This window comes from Notamacropus eugenii, chromosome 7, assembly GCF_028372415.1.
Source record: "Notamacropus eugenii isolate mMacEug1 chromosome 7, mMacEug1.pri_v2, whole genome shotgun sequence".
NCBI classification, from domain to species: Eukaryota; Metazoa; Chordata; class Mammalia; order Diprotodontia; family Macropodidae; genus Notamacropus; species Notamacropus eugenii.
The window spans coordinates 122,534,953-122,554,296 of NC_092878.1; the positions used below are offsets into that span (position 1 = coordinate 122,534,953).

General features: G+C 38.7%; 1 protein-coding gene across 8 annotated transcripts in view; it reads left to right on the plus strand.

Moving 5' to 3' along the window:
• The window catches only part of LEF1 (lymphoid enhancer binding factor 1), a 175,405-nt gene extending 157,027 nt beyond the window's left edge, over positions 1 to 18,378 (plus strand). For all 8 annotated transcript variants that reach the window (XM_072622491.1, XM_072622489.1, XM_072622496.1 and 5 more), the window contains one exon: positions 17,143 to 18,378. Coding sequence is in view for 4 of the 8 variants with exons in the window: in XM_072622489.1 (XP_072478590.1) it covers positions 17,143 to 17,222 (80 nt within the window). In the remaining 4 variants the exon portion in view is untranslated. The remainder of the gene's footprint in view (positions 1 to 17,142) is intronic.
• The last annotated feature ends 966 nt before the right edge of the window (positions 18,379 to 19,344 follow it).

The window sequence follows — 19,344 nt, forward strand, 5'->3', positions numbered from 1 at the left end:
CAATACCTCCAGGGGAACTTTCCTGAACATGAGGCCATATGAACTTTTCCTCTCCTAGGAGAGAGACAGTCAGACAAAAGAAGAGAGAGGTAGGAAGAAACAAAGTCTGATCTTTCCTGTTTTCATCAAAAGAGCAGCCTTCTTATCCATATTTCCCTGCAGCAAAGTCAATAACTTCCTCAGGCTGCTCTGTTGTTCCATCTTTGGCTAAAGTAGTAAATTAAAGCCATGCCTAGTACTTCTGGTCAAATATTTCCAGTCATGTAAAAGGACCAAATCTCCACGTCCGTGATCAAATCAACCTCCTGTTGTCAGTTCTGCCAGGAAGGAGGCCTTTATAAATCCAAGAGTTTTGACCTCAGAAAGAAACAAGAAACCAACTCCTACCCCCTCACTCCTGCCCCTTAGGGATGATTCTTACACTGGCCAGAGTGAGGTGGGGGAGGGAGTGCTCCTTACAATTAGAAGATGTGAGTTATCAAATATGATAGTACCTAGCCAGGGTGAAGATGGAGACACCCTAGAACATATTCAAGACTGTGAAATCACATTGAGTAAAGGCAGGATAATGCTTTGCTTTGTTTTCCATACATTTCTTAGGCAAAGCAGTACATCAGGCCCTGGGAACAGGATAACAAGATGAGAAGAGTATTATTTATCACATATACTTATATGTAATATATATATATATGAAGCATATATACTTATTACAGTATATACTTAAATTTATATAACACATGAGAAAGGATTAATGCCTCTAGTTGACACAAATTATCCTTCCTGCTTTCCCACTCCTTTTTGGATACATCACTTCTTTTTGTTCTCTTGAGGAGGCTAATGAAAGACATTTCTTTTAATTTTAGCCTGAAATAGGTTAGTGTTGACATTGCTGCTGCATCTGGTGGGATCTTCAGCCTCTTTCTGTACCTCCTTCAAGGATGTGTGGTGGGTCCACTCTCCCCTGCTCCTCTCTCCATCATCTTTTATAGACCTGGGCTTTGCTACACGCCCAGTCTGCCATAGTTCTGGCTCTCATAGATGTTGCTTTGATTGCTCTGCCATAGCTGAATAAGGCAATTCCGTAAGTGAACCCCAGAGATTCTTCCCCTGAACCTCAGAATGCCCTGGACTTTGTACCTTTCTCCACACCTTTTTGTAAAGATCTCTGCCATCCTAGTCCTTTGGAAAGTCTTTTTTTTTTTTAACCTAATTCTGGCCTATTTCTAATGTGAAGTACATTTGGTAACCTATTATTAAGGCTAAATCTCCCTTCTTATAAAGTAAAGCTTCTTTTCTGATGGTTCAAAATTTAGAAGTTGGCCCTTTTGGTCTTGTGGTCTAAATGGAGGGTGCCATCTTTTCTCTGTAGATTGTAAATCATGTCAGCTCCCTCAGATTTCCCCTTGTTACCATTTCTTTCTACTTCCTCAAGTTCTTTTTTTATGACCTTCACTCTGGTGCCACAAAGCGGAGTGGTCATCCAGAATAATAACTAATATTTCCTTAGTACCTTTTGAGTTTGCAGGGATGCCGTATAAATATCATTATTCAACTTTTACAGGGGAGACCACTGATTCAAAGGCATCTCCAGGATCAGCACTCACTAGAACTTATAACAAGAAGGAAATCTAGAGATTCTTTCATCTAACCTCATTATGCACCTGAGGAAACTGAGGTCCCATAGTTGAGACATAAGTCCAACTCTTCTGATTTTGAAGCTGTTTTTTCCATCATGCTACAATATTTTTAAAATGTAATTTTTTTCAGTGAATAAAAATCTACTTTTTTTCTACCACTCCTTTGTTGGAAGAAAAATAAAAACCCTCATAACAAATATTATACCTCATAACAAGATATAAAATGGTTTTAAAATATTTTTACCCACCTTATTTTTTAAAAATTATTTCATGCAATAAAAAAGGACTGTGAAGTAATTATATCCAAAATTTTACTTTTTGAGACTCTATTATATATCTCCAGTCATAGGATGTAAGGTATAAAGGAGTTAGGGACTCACACTTCCCATTATCAGAATTATCTGGTAATGGTAAGTGTTCATATTCCCACTCTGCCCTTTTGGAGGGGAGGGGATCTCCAAAGCTTATTACATGTCTGGTGGTTCGGCACCTCTCATTCTGTAGGTCAAGAAGTTAAAGTAAAGGGAGGTATATCATACAGGGGTTCTTGAGCATAGTGCTACAGGAAGAACTTCTTCTACTTCTTCCAATTTGTTAGCTTATGCTGCCTCCCCCTGTTCCTTGTTATTTATGATTAAGGCAGCCATGTGAACCAACATGAAGGGATTTTTGTTTACTGACATAAATGAATAAAATGCCTTCACACTAACTATAAAAATTATATTGATCCTGTCAAACATCTAATTGTTATTTTTTTCCTTTTCTTGATAAATGCTTTGGTTTAGCTTTCAGAGTAGATGTAAAGAGGCAACCTAATAAGAGAAAAGAGAAGTAGATTAGAAAGTAGAGGAGTTGGGTTTCAATTCTTGATAAGATTCTTATTACCTGAAAAACTCTATATGAGTCCTTAGCCTCTGGGCCTTAAATGTTCTAATTTCTAAAATATGGAGGATTGAATGAGGGTTCCTCTAAGGTTCTTTCTATCTCTCAGTTTATGAGCTTATGATCTCTAAAACACCTTGGAGGAAATTTGATTCTTGGGTCGTTTTCAACATAGATGACGTCTCATAGGGTCAGATTCTTTCAGGATATTTGCATAATGTTTCGAGTAACTGGAGAACACATCATGAGATTTTGTTATTTGCTTCTCAAGGAATGGGAACCACATAGAGTTGCCTAGGATACCCCCCAAAAAACTGAAAACTCCATAGCTAGAAAAGATGAATTACATTTGCCTAGCATTGGTTTCAGTGGTAAAAACTCAAAGTTGCTTTCCAATACTCTCTTTAAAGTAAGTTGCAGAATATTAGTCAGAGCTTCCTTATTGTCATAAAGACAACGTAAACAGAATCCTAAAAAACAATGTCAGACAGCTTATCTTAATGATTCTAATCTTAAAGATCTAATAATTCTAAGATCAAAGGAGACTTCCAAAAAAAAGAATATTTTTTTTCTTCCTCCTATACACATATGGCTTAATATAGTACTTGGCACACAGTAGATGTTTAATGTGTTTTTTGATCGATACGTTCACTTACACTCTTCTGCCATATTATACCTTTACATAGTGTATACATACACACACACACATATTCAAGCCTTTCTAAGTCCTATACTTTCACCAGTGTAAAACTAAAATGTTCTCGTCATTCTCTTCACTGATCCATATTGCATGCCTTAGTAGATTGTGTGAATTGCAGTGGCTGAAAAAATTTCTCACCTGATATTCAGCACGTGAAGGCTGAAGACTTCTCACCTTAGCTAGTACAGTCCCCAGATAACTCCTACATTGGGGGGGGGGGGAACAATTCACACTCATTTTTATGCAAGTGCAACCCCAAACACAGAACATTCCCATCACTCTGAAATGTAATCATGAATTGATGGTTAGTTTGAAGTGAATCAGCTTTCCCAGGTCACCAAAGTCATGTCAGAGAGCCCATATGTGCTATGAAGAGTTCATAAAACCACAGATTTTAAACTTATAAGAGACCTTAGAGGCTTTCAGGTTTGACCCTCTCATTTTACAGATGAGGAAACTGAGGCCTGTGAGAGAGAACTGACTTTTTGAGACTACCTGGATACTAACTGTCAGAAATAAGACATGGATTCAGTTGTGGGGGAGGGTTCTGAGACTCCAGATCCAGGGTCTAATTCAGGGCCCCACCGTACCTCTCCAGAGTAGAAATAGATCTTAAATTATGCAGAGGCAACATAGTGTAGTAGAAAATTGGAGATCTGGATTTGGGTCCCAGCTCTGTCAATTCACTTTTTTTTTTTACTAAATTTTTTTCTTCTTCCCCTTCTGTCTCCCACTGAAAAATAAAGAAAAGCAAACCTTTGTAATAAATTTGTATAATCAAGCAAAACACACCCCTCCATTTCTGCCATTAAATTATTATTTGACTGAAATCACTCTCACCTCTAGGGCTTTCTGTAAAATGAAAGACTGAATTAGACCAGTAGTTCTTAACCTGGGGTCTGTGAACCTTTTTTAACATTTATTTTGTCATCTCAGTTAAATAGAACTGGTTTCCTTTGTCATCCTATGTGTTTTATTTTGTGCATTTATAAACATTATTTCAAGAAGGGTTCCATAGCCTTCACCAGTCAGCCAGAGAGGTCCGGGACGCAAAAATAATTGAGTCCCTTAGTTAAATAATCATTAAGGTCCCTTCCAGCCCTAAAATTCTTTTATGATCTTTTATTTGAAGTAGCGAAGGCCCTTGCCTTTCTGTCTGATGCAATTTACCATAGGAATTGGCCTGGAATTTCCTTGCAGTATGCAACTGTGTTCTAATGTGGCCATATTCACCCATTCTAGCGTATTGAGTGCCCACTCTGGTAAATTTTAAAATGAGTGGCACTATGTTATATCAGCTCAGCCTCAACACTAAACTTTATTTGTGTTAAATTCATTTTTTTGATGTCTCTTGTCTTTTTTTAAAAAAAATTGATCATATTTCATTTTTTCCAATTATATGTAAAAATTTTTAACATTCATTTCTACAAATTTTTGAGTTCCAAATTTTTCTCTCTCCATCCTCCCCTCCCCTCTTCCTAAAATGGTAAGCAATTTTAAACAGGGTTATATATATGTGATATCATGTAAAACATATTTCCATATTAGTCACAGTTGTGAAAGAGGAAACAGATCAAAAGGAAGAACATACATACACACACACTCACACACACACACACACACACACACAAGTGAAAATAGTATGCTTCAATCTGCATTCAGAGTCCATCAATTCTTTCTTTGATTATAGATCTTTTCCATCATGAGACCTTTGTAATCATCTTGGATCACTGTAGAACTAAGTCATTCACAAATGATCATCATACAATGTTGATGTTACTGTGTGCAGTGTTTTACTAATTCTGCTCGTTTCACTTTGCATCAGTCCATACAAGTCTTTCCAGGCTTTTCTGAAGTCTGCCTGCTGATCATTTCTTATAGACGATAGTGTTCCATTACATTCATATACCACAACTTGTTCAGCCATTCCCCAATTTATGTGCAACCCTTTAATTTCCAATTTTTTTGCCACGACAAAAAGAGCTACTATAAATATTTTTGTACGTGTAGGTCCTTTTCTCTTTTTTATGATTTCTTTGAGATACAGGATGTCTTTTGTTTTTTATAGCACAGTAATTTCTCGCCACCCTCCACAGTTAACCGTCCTTTGTGACAAAGAATCAAGCACTCCACAGTCATTTATTAAGCACCTTATTGATTCCATAGAAAAAGGCACTGGGCCTGGAGTCAAGAAGACCTGAGTGCAAATCCAGCCTCAGATTGCTAGCTGGGTGACTCTTGGCAAGTAGCTTAACTTCTGCCTACCTCAGTTTCATCAGCTGTAAAATGGGGATAAAAATAACACCTACCTCCCACGGTTGTGAGGATCAAAGGAGATTATCTTTGTTTAGTGAGTAGTCAGCACAGTGACCAACACATAGCAGATATTTAATAAATAGTAGGTGCTTAAGGAAGGAAATACTTATTAAATATCTACTATGTGTTGGTCACTGTGCTGACTATGCACTAAACAAAGACAACCTCATCTGTACTCTACGCTGAACATACAAGAATTTTAAAAATGAAACAATCCTTATTTTCTGTTAATAGAAAGATTCTCTGATATGATAAAACAACAGCATTCCAGTGTTTTAGTAAATTTTTATTAAGGAATATTTAGAATCTCAGCATCTGCTAGGTTTTACCAGTTATATCCTAATATAGATAATTGGCTTGTGGTTGCTTTATCTCAACAGCCTAAAGAATGAATGGAGAGATGATTTTTTTTTTTTAAGTTGGGACGAGTGAGTAAACTCCATACATTAAAAAATGTATAACTTTATAAATTGGGTTGTTATTTTGTGTTTACAAACAAAAACCACCGAGCTATCCTGTTTTTTTAATGAAAAAGTATTTCAGTGTAATGGTTTCAGTTATCTGATATTTAAAAACGGTATTAAGAGCAAAAAGCAAGCTGTCATTATTACCTCTTAGCTATTAAAAAGACATACAAGGAAGAAAATATATGTATTTTTGGCTTATCTTGGAGATTTGCTAAAGTAAATAAAGAAGTTTTCTTCCCTCTTTTCCCCCCTTTACTAAATAAAAACCTTTGTTTTTATTTCTTTATGGCCCAGAGTTGTAAGGTAGGTATGCCAACAGAACAGAGAATATTCATTGTGCCATGCCCTGGGTATGGTCCTTAAGTAGTTTCTACTGCTTGTGGCTGAAAAGTGGAGGTGAGAATTTTCAGGAGCCTTTTTTTACATCTGTGATGTCCTGTAACTGTGAGGGATTTCCTAAAATAGAAATCTGATCCTCAGGATTTATAGTACTGCTGCCCCCAACCCCTAACTTAGCCCCACTCTTAGAAGCAGGGACCATTTTGAAAATACTTTCTGTTGATAAGAGGTAGCATGATGCAGGAGACAGAATGCTGGATTTAGAATCCGAGAACTTGGGCTAGCAACCCACCTGTGCTCATGTGACTTTCTTTACCTAAGTGTCAATTTAAGAAGAAGAATAGTTAGCATTGATATAACACTTTAAGTTTTGCAAAGCACATTACATATGTTAATTTATTTAATCCTCACAACAGTCCTGGAAGGTAAGTGCAATCATTATTCCCATTTTACAGATGAGAAAACCAAGTCTGAGAGCTTTACCGAGAGTCACATGGCTGCAGTGAGTGTTTGGGGTGGAATTAGAAGACAGGTCTTTCTAACTCCAAAGTGCCCTATCCACTGGGCCACCTCACAACCCATCAGTAATTTATACATTTATAAAACAAGGGGATTGGATTAGATGACCCATAATTCCATTTTTTTTCCCAAATCTTTGATCACTAGAGAAAAATGATCACATCCTTCTTGTAAATGTATCTCTTCTCCTGGCACATTTTATACTATGACAGTTATAATGATAATAATAAATAATATTTATATAGCACTTACTATGCACCTAAAACTGTGCTAAATGCTTTACAGTTATTCCCATTTGATCCTCACAACCACCCTAGAAGGTAGGTACTCTTATTGCCATTTTCCAGCCTAGGAAAGTTGAGGGAGACAGAGGTTAAGGGACTTGCTCAGGATCACCGAGCCGTATTTGAACTCAAACCTGATTCCAGACTTAGTATTCTATCCACTTGGACACTGAGCTACTAGAAAACACGTCTTTGATTGACCTTGCTCTGGTTCCCAGTTTTGTTCCACAGGCCCCAGGAAGCATGGTCAGCAGTGCCTAGCCTTGTACAATGAAGCATTAGGGCAGTTTCCCTATTGGTGATAGCCTCCATGATGCTTACAAAACAAAAAACAAGATATAGGTGAAGAAATAGGAAAGAAGCAGTCATAAAATTCATTTATTCATTGATTTATGCTTTATTTATGAAGTATGATTGACTCCAAAACCAGCAGTCAAGAAATTAAAAAATTACAACTCATTTTCTCTTCTTTAATCAGTATAGCACAGCCAAGTCTATCAAGTCAATGGGGATAGGTACAAGGAAAGACAAAAAAAAACAAAACAGTCCATTGGAGAGTAAGACCAAGGCCCAAACCCCACCTCTGACACATACTATTTATGTAACATTGGCCAGGGCATTTAACCCCTCGGTGATCTAGACATAACTTTAAAGCAGAGATTCTTAGCTTTTTCTGTGTACTGGACCCATTTGGCAGTCTGGTGAAGTGTATGGATCCCTTCTCAAAATAATGTTTTAAATGCATAAAATACATAGGATTACAAAGAAAGCCAATTATATTTAAATATAATTATCAAAAAATTAAACAAGTTCATGGATTAAGAATCTCTGCATTGGTAGAGTGAACTTCCTCGCCTCAGAATTCCTTATGCCAATGAAATCACCATTCCAATCCTTGTCTCCTCACTCAGTTCTACTCTTAAGGGCAGTGAAAACATCTAACTCGGCCACAGCTTCACTAACAGGGCCACCAGCAGGCCTACAGAATTAAAGTAGGCAGTGGAAGAAATATAAATCTGGAGGTGCATGCCTGAGCCCAGTATTTAGGAAGACCTAAAAAGAGACACAAAGGTTAATGGTCTACTTTGGGTGCCAGGCACAGTTGGAGTTAATGGTAAGATTTGAGTTAATGGTAAGAGCTACAGCCTGTGCTGATCTTGTGGCTGAAGACGTAGTTCACTGGGTTTTTTCCCCTATTTACACAATGGTGGGTGCTCTCTGGGGTGCCCTCTTGGAATGAACCTTATAAATGATGTTTTTCAGGACATTTGCTTACATTGTCAACTAGAAGATGGGAGCCTTGAAAATCTAAAGAGAAATGCAGTCTTGTTTAAAATCTAATATAAGAAATTGAATCCCTGGCCATCCTTCTCCCTGGTCTCTTGATTGGTACAGTTGGAGTAACTACATAGCACTCCTATTTTCCAAACCAAAAATTACTATTTGTAGTCAAAAAAGGAACATTCCTTTTGCAGAAACCTCCTTAACTTTACATTTTATTCCTGCAATTCCTTTGATATAGAGCACCTTTACCAATGCAGTTTGGCAACTGCTCTGAAAAATTATTGTCTTAAGAGTGTTCTATAGAGCATTGAAAGGGTTAATTCATTTGCCCAGTCATACAACCAATATGTGTCAAAGGCTGGACTTGAATCTAGGTCTCCTTGACCCCAAAGTGGGCTCTCTATTCACTACACCACAAAACCATGATGATGATAGTACATGGGAAACTTTACCCAACTTAGAAACAGAAACAACAAACAATGATAATAAACGACATTTTTATTTTCTTAAAAACAAGGATGGGCCCAGAAAATTCAGGACATTTGGTCATCATGGTTAATGAGGGCATAAATGAGTAACTATAAAGGTGAGAATGAGAGCCCTTAATCCACATCTTTCTCTATCCTTTTACAATTACATCCCCTACTTACCCTCTTCTTCCTCCACCCAAACTCTAGCCAAACACAGTTCAGTAGTATAAGATATGCCCTATGGTAAATCCACATATCCCAGGTGTCTCTATTTGTAGACCACCCCATAAAGATATAAGAACCAGGTCATGGATCCCCCTACCTCATTCCGTTATCACAAGATTCATCACATTGACTTGAGTAGAAGAGGCTGTACAATCAAAACAGTATAACTAGTCTAATGAATATATAATATTGTCCACATAATTACAACTTCTTAAAATCAGAGCATTCTCTTAGGCTGCTTTTTATTCACTCACCATTTGGTGTCTGGGTGCCATTTCCAGTCATCCTGATTTATATCTTGCCACTGGTTCCAGATGGCTCTAGAGGAGAAAGTGAGGCTGGTAACCTTGTACAGCCCTTCCTCACTTAAATCCAATTCACTTGCATGTTATGGCATCCTTTTCCTGATGGCATGGTCCTCATGGACAAACAACAAACAGCTGGTTTCTAGGGTAGTGATGTGTTTGATCCTGTCTTTATTAGTTTGTAAGTTTCCTAATGAAAGGATTGAAAGCAACTAATGTAAGAATATAAGAGTTGCATGGCTTTGTTGATAGAAACCTGAACTGGGAGTTAGGAGAGATATACTCAAATCCTGCCTTGAACTTTTATTGTGACCCCCAGTGCAACTCACTTAACCTGTCTTTAGTTTTCTCATCCATGAAATGAGGGTTGGACTCAGCACCCACTAGACCCTTTGGGCTCAAGAGCTATGATTCCATGAGCAGATCACCATGATGGTCATTAGTACCTCCACATTCCTGGTTAGAGAGCTAAGTGGAATAAGAGAATCGCTGTAGTTAGTGCTCAAGAACTTGTCTTTGTAGCAAAGAAAAATGATCCTGGTTGACTTGCACTTAGCAAAGCATTCTTCTCCCTGTTAAGTAACTATTCCTGAGTTTGACCAGATGTCTTGGTGCCTTCTGAGAGAGAGAGGGAGAATAGGAAACATTCAACTGAAGGCTGCCTGCCTCATTTTTTATCTGCTGTTGAGCTTTAAATCTAGATAAGCTTCCATTTCTTTCGCAGATATTCTTTGGTATTGCTTGAAAAGCCCCATTTCCCTCTTGGGGGTCTTTCTCTGGCTCTTCTCTTATTTGGGGCTTTCAGGATTTATTCTGTCTTAGAGAACATTTTTAAATTCTTGATCGGCACTGGGATTCATTTTCCATCTATTATTAGAAGTTCTGTCATACAAATTTCCTGTATTCTACTGATTAATATCAAGACTTATTAACCAGGGACAGGGTGATACAAAGCAAAGATCGGTGATCTTAGAGATACAAGAGCTCATTTCAAATTCCAGCTCTGTCACTTACCACTCTGTATGACTCAGATAAGTCAGTTTCTCTGTGCCTCTGTTTGTTCTATTGGGCTGTTGGACTCAGTGACTTCAAAGGCCCCCCAAATCCTTTCCAGCTCTATAATCTAAGTATAAAATGAAGATATGCAGAGATATAAAAAATAGGACTATTTGCATTAAAAATGGAATAAGATGTGCATTTGTCCTTCCAACCCATTTTTGAAGTTTATTTTTGATGTTAAAAAAGTCATAGTGAATAGAAAGAAAGAAGAAATGGATAAAGATTTGAGAATTCTGTATGTGGTATATAAGATTCATTTTGTTATGCATAATCATTGAACACTTTAGTTCACTTGAAGGGAGTTTTGGAAAAATCTATTTTTCTATAAATTGTTCTATGGGAGGTACTTTCTATGGAAGTGGTTTCTTCACCAGTCTTGTCTTTGAGAATACCTTGTGAGTCCCTCCAGGGACATTAATTCATTGTGCTTGTTCTACATGGGTATTATGTGTACACTCATAAAGGAGACAACAAAGGAATATCAACAGAAAAGAGAAACCCAAAACAAAGGACATAGGACAAAAATACAAGCACCTGGATTTTTTTTTATTAAGAGCTACAAGGTAACCCCAGGGAGAAACAGTCCTAATGAGTTGGAAGTCTTTCTGATATTGCCAAAGCCAAGTGTGCAAATGAGTTAGTTTTCATTTGTTGTGCATTCTATGATGCTGGCTATGAAAATGTTCTTCAACAAAGGTGGAAGCCAATTTCTTGGCTCAGCCTCAATAGAGACAAAAGTTTAGGATGAGGCAAAGAACCAGTGATAGCTTGGAACACCCTTCCCTCCCTCTTCCTCCTGCTCTCTGTCTCCCCACCCCACCCTCACTTCCCCCATGCTGGGAATCTTCACTTTACATTAGGGCTTTGTGGTTGGTGTGCCAGACCATGGGTATTGGGGGTGGAGGCTAACACAGCTGTATAAACAAAACTGGGTTATGGCCATCCATAACCACGCATTATCATTTTAACTTTTTTTCCTCAAATACTTAGTAATGCCTCATTCCAAGGCACAGCGACTAGATTTCTGAAGTTATATTTTTTAATCTTAGAGAAGAATTAAATTTCTAATCCAGATTTTTGTGCCTTTCACCCTTCATATTTCATATCCTTCCTTCCCATTGAGTTAAGTCATTGTTTCCCGTGGTCTGAGGGCTCCATTAGAGAAGTGACAGAAGGATTTATGTTCAGTAGAATAACCCAGTCTAAGAGAACAACAGTTTGAACCTTATAGGAAAAAAGTGTGACTTATCTTCAGACTAAACCCCTGAAAGACAGGAATCTGGTATAGGCATGGCATTTTGCAGCAGAGTGGTTCACACCCCAAAATGAAATCACAGGTTTGGGAGTGTTTTTGTCAGTTTTCCCCAGGGCAGTGAAATTTCAAGCATTGGCACAAGGTGTGTGGTGTGGTATAAAGCAATTTCTGCAATTAAAATCTGTGTCTCTTTTCACCTCTCATAAATCCCACTCTAATCTTTCTCTCCTCCCCTCCAATTTTCATGTCAGAACTAAAACTGTTTTCTTTTTTTTCTTTTTGGTTGTTGTTTTTCCTGGAGTGGCATTGTGGGAAGAGTGGGGGGCTCCACCTCCCTTCTCTCTTCTAGCATCAAATCCCAACCGAGGGGGTATTCTTTCTCTCTTCTTTGCAGGGAATTACTTGGCCATCTTATACCTGGGTCTGGAAAAATGCCCTGCATCAGGCAAAGTGCTGCAGGGGCTGGACGTTGGGGGACTTCCTTCCTAGACGCATCCCCTCCTCCACCACCCAACCATCCTATGTGCTTTCTTTATTTTGTCCTTGTTTCTTGGGGTCTGCCTAGGAGAAGGCTGTGAAAGTCTAAGGAAATATGTCAACACTTTGCCTTTAATTCACTTTATGTTTGAACTAATAAGCAAGTATCTCCTCCCTGCTTCTTTTCTCCTTCCATTCTCCCTCCTTCTCTCTTTCTCTCTCTCTCTCTCTCTCTCTCTCTCTCTCTCTCTCTCTCTCTCTCTCTCTCTCTCTCTCTCTCTCCCCCCTCCCCCCCCCACACACCCCCTTTCTCTTTTGCACATCCTTTGAGTCAGAGACCAAGAGAATCTCAAGGTCCAGGTAGTTCATTTACCAAAAGTCTCATTTTTTAAAAAAATGTATTTATTTTAAAACATTTATTATCTCTTCCTCCCACTGTCCCTCTGCACTGAACAATTCATAAAAGAAATAAAGGCCTTATAACAAATATACACAGTCCAACAAAACAAATTTTCACATCGGCCTTGTCCAGAGTGTCTCAATCTGCCTTTTAAGGCCATCAGCTTTTTGGCAGGAGGTGAATGGTGGCCTCTGAACTCTTCGTTTCTCTTTACATTGATCAAAGTTCTCAAGTCTTTCAAAGTTGTTTTTCTTTATAATGTTATCACTGAATAAATTGTTATCCTAGTGCTACTTACTCTCCTCGGTTATTAGTTCCTAGCATGCTAACATCAAAAATCTTTTAGTTACACAAAAGACCTTCCCTTGGCTCCCTCTCCTGCCTCCACCCTTATCCCCCACCTCTTGCGCACGTTGTGAATTACCTGTTCCCAACAGGTAGTTTTGCCAGCCCGGGTTGCAGATCGCACTTGACTTGTTGGAATAGTCTGAAAAGTTCATGGTTTGATCCATGAGTACTTCATGTGGATCATTTACATTTTCTTTTAGTAGCCTCTGTTTAGAAGGCACCCCCCTCCCCACTCAGATATCCAGTATAAATGGCACAGACAGTGGCTCTCGCTGTGGATCAAGCCCAAGACTTAACATATGTAAAATGTGGCTCGCAGCACTTTCTTTGAAGCCTAACCACAGCCATGGAGTTGTAATTGCAACCTTTGATAGCGCCGACTTCACTTGTGGATTGGGCTTTGCTAGGGCATGCCTGGCTTGGCAAGGCTTCAGCTACAGCCCCCCAGTGAAGTCTTAGATGTGGGGAGTGTTCCATCTCCTTAGCGCATGCCTGTGGTTTCTTGAAAAGAATCCTGATTTGACCTGTTTCATGTCTGCAAAGCACACCACAAGACCCCCATTCCTAATGCTTTAAGGTACGGGTGGGTTTGTCCACAGTGGGAGCCTGTGAGTTTTGTCCCTTAGATCCTAAGGGGAAAGAATGACATTACTTGCTACTAGAGGCACTTTCTCAATTGCCTTCTTTAAAAGAAACCAACAGAACAAAAAAACAGCATATCCCTTGGGAGATCTGTCCCAGTGGTGTTAAGTTGCTTCTTGGTGAGCAGTTGTCCAGTGAGCTCATGGAGCAAACTTAAATCAGGATTAGTGAGAAAAGGAAACATGTTTTGCCTGAGTGCATTTAGAATATTTCTCTCCTAAGTCCTGTTCGGATGCTGGAAAAACTTGTTGTGTGTGTGTGTGCGTGTGTGTGCGTGTGTGTGTGTGTGTGTATGTGTGTGTACAGGCAAGTGAAGAAATGAAGAATGTGTGATAAGATTGTTTGTTTTGTTAGCTTTATCATGCTCAGGTAAGTTAAATCATTCTGTATTTATGTAGGAAAGTAGAATTTTAATCACTCCATCAACAAACCTAAAATTAAGCCTATTTATTGAGCACCTAAAAAAGATATATATTAGAATGTACTTGACTAGAGGGGTGGAGGGAGAAAGGAAGCCTTTCAGGCAAGGCAGTGAGGAGCGCTGTGAGGGGTTAGGTATGTACATACATGGCATTTTTATTCTGATGTAGGAGAAGTGAAGACCTTGTTTAAGAATGGAAGCCTAGAGCAAGGCCATGAAAGTTATCATAACCTTCTGGCTTCAAAGGGGCGCTTGCTGGTGGGAGAAGGGAGTGAGGAAAAGCCGCAACAGAAGAATGGTTCATTTCCTCCAGAAAATAGACATTTCTGGCTTTTCATGGAGAGTCCACTCTGAATCACAGCATTTGTATCAGACTGCTGTTAGCTACTGGCTTGGAGCCTCAAGGCTAATCCTCAACAGGAAGCTGAATGTTTTTATGTAAGACTTAGAGGAAAACCTTCCCAGGAAGAGTGACCTGGACCAAACCTTTGAAAATCTGGGATGAAAAGGCACAAAGTAAATGGAAATCTACGGGGTGCACTCAGCACTGATTCCATGCTGTTTGCTTGGACTCTTCCTTTCTCCTTGGAAAGGTAGAGACCTTCATATCTCTTTGATCCCCACTTACTACTGGGTAGGGTACCACTGCAGGAAACTGGGTGGGATGGGATGGGGGTTGGGGATATGACATCTCCCATTAAGTCAGAAGAGGTCTAATTTTATAAGAAAATAGAAATCGAGTGTGCCAATAAACAGCCCCCTTAGTTGAAAACATTACTTTTGTAAATAAACATTTGGCCTTACCTTCCCAAAGCATAGATGCCTGTTTCACCCCAAGTTTCAGGCTGAGCATTTGGTAGCCACCATTCTTTATGTGAAAGGAATTCTTCTACCTAACTTGAAAGTGTGGTAATTTTATCTCAGTCAAATAAGTTCAAATGACCTAGTAATGATTTTATATTTATGTCAAGATATTAGAATTTTAATCACCTCATCAACAAGTCTTTATTAAACACCTAAAAAATCTTGTACACCTAAAAAATCTTGTATTAGGGACGACATTCAAGTTTGCTATCCGCTACCCTATTTCAGAAACAATCAAATTAGTATTCTCTCTTATTTTTATTTTTCCTCTTTCATTCTTACTTTTCCCATATGTTCTCAAATAAAAAGCCGATGGAAATCCAAGTCATCCAAGTTTAAGAAATTATTTCACTGTATAGGGGTCCCATCAAGTTGAGCCAGTTGGGGGTAAAGTTTCTAAAATACTCAGACCCTCTTCTCTTCTTCAAGGTTGTATTTGGAGTGGTTGATCTATCTTAAGTGTGTGTTCAGTTCTTTCAGTCAAGTCAAACTTCTTGACCCAATTTGGGGTTTTCTTAGCAAAGATCCTGGAGTGGTTTTCCATTTGCTTCTCCAGTTCATTTGACAGATGAGGAAACTGAGGCAAACAGGATGAAGTGACTTGCTCTGTGTCACACGGCTAGTAGGTATCTGAGGCCAGATTTGAATTCAGGAAGAAGAGTCTCTCTGACTTCAGGCCTGGCACTCTATCCATTGTGCCACCTAGCTATCTCGCCATCAGTTTAGAGCAGCTAGTTGCCTAAAAGTCATTTGGGAAAAAAATTCAGAGAAAAGTCCTTTCTTCAACAAAGGTCCTGATGTGTGATTTCTTTATAATATATAACACTATCAATGAAAATAAGTCCATTTCTTCTCCCTAACTTACCAAAACTGTGATTTTTGAGGTCTGTTATATTCTCAACTTTTCTGGTGTTCAAGATTCCCCACAACTGTCATAAGCACTGTCTACTTTACATATCCATTTAACACTTGATCTGTACATGACATGGCTCGAGTCCAAAAGACAAAGTAGTTGTTGTTTTTTCCTGATCCTTGAGAATATTCAGATTAAAATGGATTGACTAGATGGTCTCTGGGGTCCCTTTCAGTTGTAGATCTTTAGATCGTAATCCAACGACAGACTTACAGATAGTAACAAAGGACCTTGGACTCTTGATACAAGGGTGTGAAAATGTATGGAAAGATGTGGGGATGCTTGGTATTAGGATATTAGCAATGTGCTGAATAATATGTGTTCTCTCTGGTAAATTGTAACACACACAATACCAATACGGCCTCTCAGCTTTTTTTCTTTTTCCATTATACATATCCTCTAGGTGAGTTTTTCAAAGTTTAGTTGTTATGCAAAATGGGGTCTGAAGTGGAGGGATTTAAGGCAATTTTTTTTTATTATTACAGAATAGTTATTACTGAGTGCACTGGAATAGAGTGTCGTACAACACAATCCTCAAGATAAGATTTAGAAAGCTAAGAAGGCTGTGTCTAGTATAGCCTCCTCATTTTATGGGTGAGGAAACTGAGTTATGCCACCGTATGGTGGTCCCATCAGGTAGAACCAGTTAGGGGCAAGATTTCTAAGACACACAGACGCTTTTTTCTTCAAGGTTGTGACTTGCTCAGAGTTATTTAAGGTAGTGATAAAACTGGAGTCTGAACTCAGTTCTCCTGGCTAGATCCAGTGTTCTTTCTACTACCTGCTCTAGGAGTTTTCCTTCCCAAGGTAAAAATCTGAATTCAAAGTACTGAGAGTCACATTGTACATGGGAAAATCACATCGTTGATTCAGTGTTCAATTGTGGAAGGAAATGTAGTATTTATTAGAAAGGAGTTACTGTTGAGTCATTTTTTTTCGAAGGTGTTTGTTTTAGGGTTGTTTGTTTTTAGCCAGTCTAGTTAAATGGCACAACAGATGCTGCTAACTCATTAAAAAGGAAAAATATGCTTAATTAATCAAATATGTGGTAGAAGGTGCATGAATCCAAACATTTTGAAAACCCTGATGTTGAAACATTCTAATTGTGTTGCCTGAAGGCAGACTTCCACTGGAGACTAAGCAGTGCTGGGGCACAATCCATATTTGGGATAACCAAGTTGCCCTAATGGACAAAAGAAATACAAAGGGTTTGTGAAGGTCTTGCATTAGAGACATTAAAAAAAAAAAATGAAGTTGGCTTTTTGGGGGAATGGGGCAGGGAGTTTCATCTATGGATGGTTCATATTAATAGCATTTCATTTGTTCCTTCTTGAGGTGGAAAACGAAACTCATTCCCAACGTGCAAAGCCAAGGCAGCAACCCCAGGGCCTCTTCTGGAGATGGAAGCCTGTTGAAACTCCAAACATCTCCTCGGTCTGAGCAGTCGACCCCTAAGGAGTCTTGATATCTACTTGACCCTGTGGTTACTGCTAGAGACATTGAACCATAAGGACAATCACTGCCAAATCACTCTTTGCTCCTACTGCAAGAACCCAGTCCTGAAAGAAAAGCATAAGAAGATTTAAAACAACGAACCCCACAAAATTGAAATGCACATGAGAAGGTTTGCAGGCTTTGGGTCAGTTGAGAAGCTTCTCTCCCTTCATCTCTGCCTTCCCAGAGTATTTTGCATCCATGTCTATACCTTTTGGCAAGCAAGGTAACCCGGCCATGTCTGCCTGCCTGCTGCAACCATGTGGAGCCAATAGCTAGCCAGCACTCAATCACCTGCCCATCCCCCTATGAGGAATTTGTGGAAGACCTCTTCCATCTTTCTTTCTGTCCCCATTGTTTTCTCTTTTCCTTCCTCCCAAACTTTTTATTTAATAACAGTGCAAAAGGATCAATTTTATGTTTGCTTCTTTTTTTTTTAAACTTGAATGCTTTTATATTTTTAACTTTTTAGTTTTAATTTCCTTGGTGTATATTTTACTAGCTATATGATCTTTTAAATAAAATTCAAAGATCTGGAAAAGTATGATTTTTTTAAAAAAAACAAAACTGAAAGAAGTCTGAGAGAAATCTTGTCTGAAAATGTGGCTTCTCTGTGAACCGTTTGTAACAAATAGTGGCCTCTCCGTCTTTGTAAGGTGTCATATAGAACTAATTAAGTGTAACCACCAAGTCAACATGTCAGTAGACACGTGGATCCTGCTTCACTTTAGTCCTCTTTGTAAACCTAAGCAATCCATCCAGCAAATTGGTTTGCAGTGAGTTTTCCCTTTCTTCTTTATCTCTTACTTCCTTCTTCTTGTAAAAAGCCCAGCACTTGAATTGTTATTACTTTAAATGTTCTGTATTTGTATCTGTTTTTATTAGCCGATTAGTGGGATTTTATGCCAGTGGTTGAAATAAGCATTGATGTACCCTTTAAAAAAAAACAAAAAACTGCGAGGCGCAGCCTTTGCCAAAAACTGTTAACTAAAGTTTTGTCATTCCAGTTTGAGTTAATGTGCTGAGCATTTTTTTAAAGAAGCTTTGTAATAAAACTACAAAAAAAGTATCACTTCATTAAGAGTGAATTGTCTGGTAAAGTTGGATTAGAATAGATTTGTTAGGGACCGCTGTAAGTACCTTCTGCCATCCTTCAGTATACAGGTAGGTCTGTATGTCAGCCATCCTGAACAGGATGGTTGAAACTTTTTTGAAAACCTCTTGTCAGCTATTCTGTTCTTAGAAGTTCAAATTCAGGGTTGCCTCTGGGTGTAATGGAAATCGTCTCCCCTCCTCCTTCCCCACTTAGGCAAATAATCAAATAAAATTTGTGCCGCTTTGCCTTGTCCTGTTTCAGGTGGAGATGCACATCCCAATTCCCTGAAGCTTACATCACTGTCCTTTAATCATGTTCATTGCTCTCCTCTGTACCTTCTCCAATTTCTTCTCATTCGGTCCTAAACTATAATCAAGAAGGGGAAAAGCACCTGACAATTTAGCACTGATCTGATGAGATGGGGCAGTGTCTCTCTTTTTCTTTCTTTATTTTTTTGTCATTGAACCCACATGACTTACCTACTTCAACCATTCCAAAATGATTGTCTTTGGAATGTTAATTCATCTTTGGCTTGTTGACTGCAGCACTGTAAAAATAATGCTTAAAAATGGCTTAGTAGTATGACTCTCTGAAATAGCAGGGAAACCAAACCCTCCAAGAAGTCATCAATCTAGGTTTCAGTGCATGGTACACAGGATCATAAACACATAGCAGGAAGGAACCCCAGAACCATCTTAGTCTCACCTTCATTTAATAGATGAAAAAACTAAGGCCCACAGAGTTTAAGTAGATGACTTGACCAAGGTCATGCAGTTTAGCATCAGAGGCAGAATTTAACTCCTTTTCTCCAACTCTAATGTCAGTACCCCTTCCTCTGCTCCAAGGCAGCAATTTATTACGTGCTTGTTGATTGATGGAAAACCATTCAAATAAAAACTCTTCATATACTGGGTTGAGCAGGTTACAAGATGCATTAGCAAAATCCA